The sequence below is a fragment of the Sinocyclocheilus anshuiensis genome, unplaced genomic scaffold (assembly GCF_001515605.1).
Source record: "Sinocyclocheilus anshuiensis isolate Anshui unplaced genomic scaffold, SAMN03320099.WGS_v1.1 scaffold1154, whole genome shotgun sequence".
In the NCBI taxonomy this organism is placed as follows: domain Eukaryota; kingdom Metazoa; phylum Chordata; class Actinopteri; order Cypriniformes; family Cyprinidae; genus Sinocyclocheilus; species Sinocyclocheilus anshuiensis.
This window is the reverse complement of record NW_015542345.1, coordinates 964,190-974,322: the sequence shown is the minus strand read 5'-3', so window position 1 is coordinate 974,322 and position 10,133 is coordinate 964,190. Positions and strand designations below refer to the sequence as shown.

The 10,133-nt window shown below is 34.9% G+C and overlaps 1 protein-coding gene across 4 annotated transcripts in view; it reads right to left on the bottom strand.

The window, feature by feature from the left end:
* Positions 1-10,133, bottom strand: part of map4k3a (mitogen-activated protein kinase kinase kinase kinase 3a) — a 78,163-nt gene that overhangs the window by 34,276 nt on the left and 33,754 nt on the right. For all 4 annotated transcript variants that reach the window (XM_016489817.1, XM_016489819.1, XM_016489821.1 and 1 more), the window contains exons 3-9: positions 8,087-8,177; positions 6,318-6,382; positions 2,393-2,448; positions 2,155-2,202; positions 1,325-1,367; positions 965-1,037; positions 377-508 (exon numbers count right to left, since the gene is read on the bottom strand). In XM_016489817.1, the coding sequence (XP_016345303.1) occupies positions 377-508; positions 965-1,037; positions 1,325-1,367; positions 2,155-2,202; positions 2,393-2,448; positions 6,318-6,382; positions 8,087-8,177 (508 nt within the window). The remainder of the gene's footprint in view (positions 1-376; positions 509-964; positions 1,038-1,324; positions 1,368-2,154; positions 2,203-2,392; positions 2,449-6,317; positions 6,383-8,086; positions 8,178-10,133) is intronic.

Below are 10,133 nucleotides of genomic sequence, written 5' to 3'. Positions count from 1 at the left end.
TCAACATATTCTGTTACACCAAATACACAAAATAATGATCTTTAAAATAGCATCATATGACCCCTTTAAAACATTTAACTCATTGAAACGTTGATATCGTTTCACTGCCCAGTGTGCCATGATTGATACAGTGGCTGGAGTTGAGAATCGAGAAGGTCTTATTCTGAACTAGATTCATTTTGTGAAGTTATTATAAATAAGATAATGATTTTCTTGACTTGACTGAACATTTGCACAAATAACGCTGAAAACAACAAACACAAGTCATTGGTTGAGTCACACATATATATAAGATATATGCTATTTTTTTATAAGGAGCTAAAAATTCAGCCCTCTCTGAATTGGAACAGGTCCATAAAGCTGTTTAAACTCTCACCTCATTGGATGAAGGTCAAACATGGGAGGTTGCAGTTCGGCTAGTTCAATAGCGGTGATGCCCACAGCCCAGATGTCACACAGGTGATTGTATCCTCCTTTCCTCTCCACGGCGGCCACCTCTGGGGCCATCCTGTTAGCATGGGTTACAGACACACCATCACTCATTCATGAACATCTCCTACCTGATGGTTACGTAAGATGTGAAAAAGGCATCTGTGGCCTTGTAGAAAACTGCTGAATTATAAAAGATTAATTCTGTTTTTTTGGGGGGTTTTTTAAAACCACAACAGCTAAATAATTTTGGATAGTTGACAAATAACATGGCTTTTTTTTAATATTCAACATCAGGATATGAGGTTAACATTTCTATCACTGTGCAATGTAAAGAGTTTACAACTAGTAATATTTGAGAATTTTTAAATCTCATTTTAGTGTTTTTTTGTTGTTATTTAAATAGTCCTTAAGTGACAAATTCATTAAAATTTAAAAAAGAGGTCACAGAAAATGCATTCATAATAACTATTTAAAAAAATGCATTTTGATTATAAATAATGTATTGCATTTGTGGCACAATAGGGCTGTATACCAATAAGGAGTCCCGATGAAGGATTTTCTTTTAGCTAGTGTTGCTGTGATCTGTGCAGACACACCAAAATCAGCTGCAGAGAAAAAAAGAAAAGACCTTTACTACAATCCCACAAGCAACTCTCATTTGAGTTGTGTACAACTGATGTTACTATGTGTCTAATTCTGTCTTATGAATTATGAAATTTGAGAGCCGCGTAATGCCACAGCAGATCAAATGTGACAACATGAGGTGGTACTCTGTCACCAACACAACATTTTTACACTTTTTTAATGATTTGAGCTCATAACATTGTAAGTAACTTCATTTCCCTGTTTTAAACATTAATTAGAATGGAAGGAAAGTCTGTTATTTTCTTACCTAGCTTGACGTAACCATTGTCCGTCAATAAAATATTGGCACCCTATTTCAAAAAGAAAAACAACAAATAAAATGACATTGTAAGGTAAGAGTAAAACAACTATTATAAGAGATTATTAAATATATTACTGGTAGATTTGTGAGATAAAATGTAAAAATGAATCTGACAGACCTCAGAATCAAATTTTTTTCATTCTATAAAACTGCTCTTTCAACACCTGCTTTCATCTATGATCAGAGATGTGAAAGCAGCATCTGAGTCATACTAATTACATCTCCCTCTGGCCAGGTAACACATTTCCTCTTGCTTTACCAGTGATTTGGCATTGGCTTCACCAAATCACCAAGATTTAATGAGCGCTTAGTTTTTATTCACTGCTCAAACTTTACTTTTAATTCAGCAAGAACACATTAAACTGATCAAACATGTTTTAAATACATTACAAAATATTTCATATTTAGAAGAGGAATTGTTTCAAATATGTATATGCTTTATCATGTCTTTATTAAAAACATATAGCAACTAACTAATGGTGAAGTGTGTAATTTCTGCACCACTAGTGGCCATACATAATTGCAAAATAATGACATTATTGTTAAAGGAATCATTTCCTAAAATAATGACTAATTGTTAATGGAATCATCAAGGAATATGAATCAGAAAAGCTGATGTGTGTAATATCTGTGGCAAAAAAAATAATGATAATGATTAAAAAAAAAGTAGGAGGAGGGTTTATGTGCTGTCACTCAACTTTTTTGTCATTTGAATACAATTAAACCAATCAACTGTCTTTCATTTAAGACACAAAAGCTAGAATAAATCATGGTACCTTTATGTCTCTGTGCATCTTTCCTTTGTTGTGTAGGTAATATAAACCCTGAAAGCAAAGACACAAACACTAATTTTCATCCATAATCATCTTAAAAACACATTTACAAACTGCTTTATAGAGAACGGGGAGTATGAAATATCTGTCAACATGTCTACCATTAAAAATTCAAAAGCAGCTTTCATGGTCACAGCAGATTGCTTTGGTTGTCAAAACAAAGTCCGGTAAAATGGCTTACCTGAAGGGTTTCTCTTGTTACATATGCTATCTGTGATTCTGTTAGTGGCCCAGTAACTGTGGAGACATATTTAGTGTGCATTAGCAGTAATATAATCTAAACAAAATCTATGAAAATCCCATTCATATTAGATTATTAGCTAAAATAGCCTGAATACAATTTAAATGTCTAAACAATATAAAAGTGTGTACACATCAGTTGAAGAATGAGGCATGAATTCGCTTAAGCACATTCGGCTTAAGCTTAAACTTGTTTAAATCAAGAAGACACATAACACTGATCCTTTTCATGCCACATTGAAAAAAAAAGTTTAACAAAAGCACCACTAATTGGTTTTATCCAGCAGACCAGGGACGAGATTATCAAGAACGCAAGAAACAATGTGACTGATTACACGTACAACCTGAGAACATACAGAGCTAAATTATTCTACAACTCTAAATGGACTACTGATGAAAATAACAGACTTGAAACTTTGCTAAAGAAAATTCAAAAGGCGCCTGAGAATCTCATTTGTCTGTTCTCCAAAACAAAGCAGTATGTTTGACGGTTCGGAGCCTCGGACACTTCAGCAGTGCAGTTAATCTCCTTTAAGTCAAGAGACAGTTATTGCTGATTAAAATGTCACAAAAACAGGAAATGTGCTAATGGGAAGGAGTGAATAATAAATGGGCTGACGGAAGAGAGAAAGAGACGGGCTTAAAATGATGAAATGGTGTCCACAACTCATTTTACATTTGAAATGTGATGCAAAAAAATAAGAGGGTGAGGTGATGTCATCTGAAAAGGAAAGTTGTTTCTGTGCAATTTTTTAATTGATGATAAACAAATATGAATATTAAAAAGATTTTCTTTTCATTAGCATTACCATTTTTTATTTCATGTCGAGTAAAAGATTTTAAGTGAATTACACTACCATTCAAACATTTGGGGTTTGTCATTTATTTGATTACAAATACAGTAAAACTGAAATTGTGAAATATTGTTACAGCAGTCTTTTTCTCGTTTGTTGTATTTTAAAATGTAATTTCAAAGCTGAATTTTCGATCCTTCAAAAAATATTCTAATATGCTGATTTGCTGCTCATGAAACATTTCTTATCATTATCAATGTTGAAAACAGTTGTGATAGTTAATATTTTTACATTTTGTCAAATTTTTTTTAGGAGTCTTTCTCAGGAGAACAGTTTCATTTGAAGTAGAAAGCTTTATAACTGCCTTTACTGTGACTTTTGATTAATTTAATGCATCCTTGCTTCAGGGGCGTAAAAACAGTTGGGGGGACAATAAACAAAATTCTCAAGAGCAATTTTTGAAGGGGACACAAATAATACAGCTAAAATTGTACTTGTAAGGATATATATACACAGAGGAAAGCCTTACTACTATTAGTGCAGCAGGGAGACCGTGCCAAATTAGACAACTTCAAGCTGTGGTAATGCCACGACAGCGCTCGTGTCCGTTGTAGACATTATTATCCATCACAGTGTTGCCAAGTCTGCGGTTTCCCCGTGGAATTGGGCTACTTTATCACTGTTGCCGCGGGTTGTTTTTCATGTCCGCGGGTTGAAGTGACCCCAATAATGTGTATTTTAGCCCCCGGAACGTGATTTTTACCGGGGGGGGACAATAAACACAACATTTCTCAAGAGCAATTTTTGAAGGGGACACAAATAATCCAGCTAAAATTGTACTTGTAAGGATATGTATACATAGAGGAAAGCCTTACTACTATTAGTGCAGCAGGGAGACCGTGCCAAATTAGACAACTTCAAGCTGTGGTAATGCCACGACAGCGCTCGTGTCCGTTGTAGACATTATTATCCATCACAGTGTTGCCAAGTCTGCGGTTTCCCCGTGGAATTGGGCTACTTTATCACTGTTGCCGCGGGTTGTTTTTCATGTCCGCGGGTTGAAGTGACCCCAATAATGTGTATTTTAGCCCCCGGAACGTGATTTTTACCGGGGTACCCCCCTCGAAACACGGTTAGTTTGGGTTAGTTTTGAGTAGCAATTGGATGGGTTTTGTTGTGAAAACCTGGCAACCGTGGAAGTCATGGCCTAATGGTTAGAGTGTCGGACTCGTAACCTAAAGGTTGTGGGGTCGAGTCTCGTACCGGCAGGGATTGTAGGTGGGGGGAGTTAATGTACGGCGCTCTCTCCCACCGTCAATACCACGACTGAGGTGCCCTTGAGCAAGGCACCGAACCCCCAACTGCTCCCCGGGCGCCGCAGCATAAATGGCTGCCCACTGCTCCGGGTGCGTGTTCACGGTGTGTGTGTTCACTGCTGTGTGTGTGCACTTTGGATGGGTTAAATGCAGAGCACTAATTCAGAGTACGGGTCACCATACTTGGCCACATGTCACGTCACTTTCACTTTCACTTTCAACCCTTTCCGTCAAGCAGGTAACATTATTATTACTAACATAGCGACTCATCGAAATCATCTGTATTAAATCTGTATTAAGCCTTGACAGCCTTACTTACTGGAATTCCACAACTATTGACTTAGTTCTCTCTCACCGGACTTGTGTGTGTGTAGGTGATGTAAAAGAGGAAAGCAGGCATTTGGACCAAAGCACTGTAAGGCAAGGGAGGGGGAGACTCGAAATGTTTCTAAACTTAAAATGCATTTTTGCCCCGTTTGTGTTGTTTTACTACTTACACAATAATTTAAAGTATAAAACATTGTTATTTACAATACACTGCGTGGTATTTAATCATATTTTTAGGGGGGACAACCCTCAGATGGGGGGGATTTCCGCCTATGCCTTGCTTAATAAAAGTATTAATTTCTTCCGAAAAATGTTTTTCTTTTGACCCCAAACTTTGAGCAATATATAATCCATTCTCTTAAAAATACATATTAGACACATGTAAAGAATCTATTTAAGATGATTTTTTACAGTGTTTTTTCTCTATTTACATCCACACAGGTGTAGCAGCTTTCATCCATTCAGCAGAAATTTCCAATATGTCCACTGTTGTACCTCACAATCCTTCTTCTTGATTATTTACTTGTTCAGAGAGTTATTTAAAGACACGTTTGACCAAGCAGAACCTGATTCATGTCTCTTTTGTGTCTTTCTCTATTTGTTGTGTGTGGGAGGAGTCGGTCCGTCTCGGCTCTAATCAGGCCTTTGACCCTGTAGCTGAGTGCAGCCATGGCAGCAGGAGGTTGATAACGTGTGATGTGGGGCTGGGCACTAAGCTAACACGTTAGCACTATAACACCATCTACCCCCCCGCGCAGAGGCTCAGAGAGAACCGCAGAACTGCCGACAGCTGCCGTGAAAATTAGCTCTAATGATCTGACAGGGCCACTCTACTGAGTTCTGCTAAATGTATCTCCTGGGAACATACAGAGGGATGCTTTCCAACAATGTAAGAAAAGATTTGTATATTTAGGCCATCTGTCAAGAATCAAATTGTTAATTGGAAGAGAGGAAATCTATTTATGTAAAAACTGGCATCGGAACTTTCAAAGCATTGCGGCCATCGCATCTACACTGTTTACGCTAGGACTTTTAGAGGAATGTTTGACCCAAAAATGAAATTTAGTGATTATTTACATTTCAGACTTACATGGAACACAAGGAGACATTGTGAACAATGTACAGTTTGTTCTTTGACTCCAACCGTCATGTGGATCACTTTTAGATGCTCAAAAGCCTCGTGGAAAAATAAATCTGACTGCTAAAATTCTTATTTTAGAATTATGTTGTGTTTTACAAAAGATATAAACTCATATGATTTTTACACAACATGGGGATGAATAAATGATGACAATTTTCATTTCTGGGTGAACTACTCCTTTAAATAATGAATGGAAAGGAGATACTGCACTGCATTGAAATACTGACCACTGAGTGAGTTTGAGTTAGTGTTGCAGTTGATTGTTTACCTTTATATGGTGTATCTTACCGTGATATATGTCTTGCAGTGAACCTCCCCCACAGTATTCCATACATATCCATAATTTATCCCTCCTGAAAAGCCAGAGAAAGAAAAACACCAACAAATTATATTTCAATCGATGTGTCTTGAAATAGTCCCCTGGCAGCCCCATAGGGAGAGTGAAAGGATGCACACTTTTCTGGGTCATGACACAGCAAGCAGGAGACAGAGTCATAAGTCACAAGCAACCTACTTTTATCAAAAACACCCTTCTCTTTTTTTTTTCTAAGGTGCCTTGCACTAATGTCTAGACTAATATTTAAGAGATATACTGCTGATCAGAGACAAACCACACTCGAGCTGCCTATAGCTATAAGGAAGACCAAAACAACATTCTTTGAAATTAGAGAATTCAAGTGAAGTTTTAGATGTTAGGTGCTTTTAGATTCAAACTTTACAACAAATAAAAATAGGCTATATATATAAAAATATTTACATATGTTCAAATGTTTGTTTGGGGTCAGTAAGATTTTAATTTAATTTTATTGTATTTTATTTTATTTACATTTTATTTTACAGTTTCTTATGCTGACTAAAGCTACATTTATTTGATCAAAATCACAGTAATATTATTAAATATTACAGTTTACAATTTAAAACAACTCTTTTCTCAAAGAGACGATGCTTAAACAGTTGTGCTGCTTGATTTTTTGTGGAAACCGTGATACATTTTTTCAGGATTTTTGATGAATAGAACATTTATTTTCATAAATATTTATGAAATAGTACATTTATTTAAAACAGAAAACTTGTTTTAACATTATAAATGTATTTACTGTCACATTTGATCAATTAATGGTCAACTAATTAAAAAAGTATTAATAATTTAAAAAAAAACTAACCCCAAACATTTGAATGGTAGTGTATATATAAACAGAAAAAGTTAAATAGAAGATATATTGACATATAACATCTATTATATGCTGCCGATTCAAACAGAAAATCATTTTCCCTCAGTTTGTAACAACAAATTAGACATTGTACCATTATAAATGTTAAAATGTACTATTTAACAGCCATGGAATAACCAAAATATCTTAACATTAGGTTCTACATGTTTATAAGAGACTACCATAATAGAATCATATAAATTGTTTACACAGAGGAAAAAATACACCTACAGGAATTATGTCACGTATGCATTAGACAATGTTCACCAAGAAATTACCTAGAAAAATGACAACCTTCACATTTCTGCTTTTAAATCTTCTAGAATGTCTTGCCCCACAGACCTCCATTGTCCGTGCATCAACATAAACACAATTTAGGTTGTTCTACAAACTGAGGGATGTGTTAAAATTATCTATCACTGTAGCTTAACTTTCTACTGTAGCTAGAATATTGTAGCTCCATGGTGGGCTATGATGGTGTCATGTACCACGAAACTTTAAGAAAACATCATTTTGTCAATGCTAAAGTCCTACTTGTCGTCCCCATGATCAAATGAGATCTACACCCTTGTTTGATTCCTGAATTTTAGATTAACTAGTTAGGTCTAAGCCTGGCCACGAGGCATAGGTTGTACAATTAGCAGAAACAGAGGTGCTGCAGTCACAGCGGATGTTCCTGCAGTGCAGCTGAGAGACTCAACCAACAGAGCACACTGTCAACTCAACAGCCTTAGACGGGAATAGGAACTGACAGAGCAGGAGGAGAGAGAGAGTGAAGGAAGGGGTAAGTGAAGGAGAGAGCGGAGAACAGTAAAAGTGTGGTCAGGAAAGTGGTCATTGCTATACCTTAAGTAACTACCGAAATAGGCCACAATGTTAGAGTGCTTGCAGTCTTTCATCATGATTATTTCCTGCTGAACCACTGCGAAGTCCTCGCCTGTCGAAGGAACACACAGAGAGATTGGGACAAGGTGAGAAATTACCAGCAACAATCCAATGAGTTACTCAGACAGTTACTCAGCTATTTCATTCATGTCGATGAAAAAAAGTTAACCAATTTGTGCAACATTTTGGAATCTACCATGATTTCATTATGATATTCTTTTGAGTATCATGTAAAACATATAGTAAAACATAAAGTACCATGGTTTATATGAAAGGACAAAGGTATTACAACCTGATACCATCACAGTAAGTTTTACTCTGTTAACCAGCCGAAAGTACTAAAAACAACTATATTTGATTACTTACAGTAATATATGCACCACTAGCATCACAAAAATTGCAGTTATGTTTTAAACAGGTTTATAATACACATATCACACCATGTGGGAATTTATAATGTATGAACTAAACTAAACTAAAATAAGTTAAATAAATAAATACAAATTAATATAAATATTTGTAAAATGCAATATATATATATATATATTTTTTTTTTCTTTTTTTTTTTTTAAATACATTAATACGATTAAAATACAATAAAATAAAATATAAAATATAAAAAAATAAATGAAATAAAATAAAATAAAGCAAATTTAAATGATATTCTTCAGTGAAAATTACTACAATTCTGTGGGGGGTTGGGGGGTTAAATGAAAATTAAATTACATTTAAAAATAAAATATAATTATATTTAAATGATTAATTTAAATACATTTAAATACAAAGTTAGCAAATAAGTAATTCTGCCAGGTTTCCAGGACCAGGTATTTATATGCGGTTACTGTTCTGGCTGGTTATGAGCTAGCACAAATTAAGAGCACACCAACAATCAATGTGATTTTTTTCTATGGGATTTTCCTCTTGTGGACAGTTTAAGGCACTTATAAAATAAAAATCATACCTCACCTCAAGAATGCAGTGTAAGTAACGCACTAGAACCATGCACTTGAAATGCATTGACCAAGTATGTGTGTTTGGATGAAGTACATTTCTACCTAATGTTGTTAGAGATTTGCAATAGTAATAGTGATGCAACACCTCTAATAAGGCAGTTCCTAATGAAAATTGATAGCAAATTCTCATGAAAGCTACATTTCGAAGCATTGCATTCTTGTTTAATCATGCATAAGTCGATAGGGGAGGGTCAGACGCTTATGTGTATAGTGCCTATACAGCACTGAGCTCTCTTTAGCATTCAGAAAGCATCAGACTCTTAATGCATCATTGTGGTTTTCCCCCTGACTGCTGATGGAGATTCAAGCCCCTCATTAGGGCTGTGCGATATTGAAGAAAAATGCGATATGCGATATGATATTGCTTAAAGTGTGTAAAATCAATTTCAATGATATTTTAAAATATTTAAAAATTAAAATTATATAACCAATTTGTTTCACATTCTTTCTTGGAAAAGAAAGAATCACTATAACTTCTGAAAGTGACCAGCAGTGTTTTAGCATTAAAACATACATAAAAAGTAATGTCACAAATCAGAAAATGTCATTTTAACATCAGTGTGAACATACAAACAAAAAAAATTAATGACACTAATTTTATATCATTGTAACTTTGCTTTCCACACACTTTAAGTACTTCTTCATATACCACAGCAAAAACTATATGATTTAAGGCAAGTGAACAGTCAGTAAAAGAAAGAAAAAGAAAAAAAGAAATGCACAATTTACAAGCATAGATAAAATAAACAGTAGTATTCAGGTACAGAAATGTAATAATTAAGTGTAAAATAACACTGCATAGTGCTCACTGTATTAATTAAATTTAGATTAATCTTTGTTATAGCTGTTTTGTTGTTTTGTTGTTTGATTAACATTAGGGACATATTCAGCAGCACGTATTTACAGGCTGCTGTCCCTTTAAATCCGACTGCACAGATCCAGTATAATGATACACATCTGATTTCTTTCTCAGCTGTTTACATTCATTTAAAACA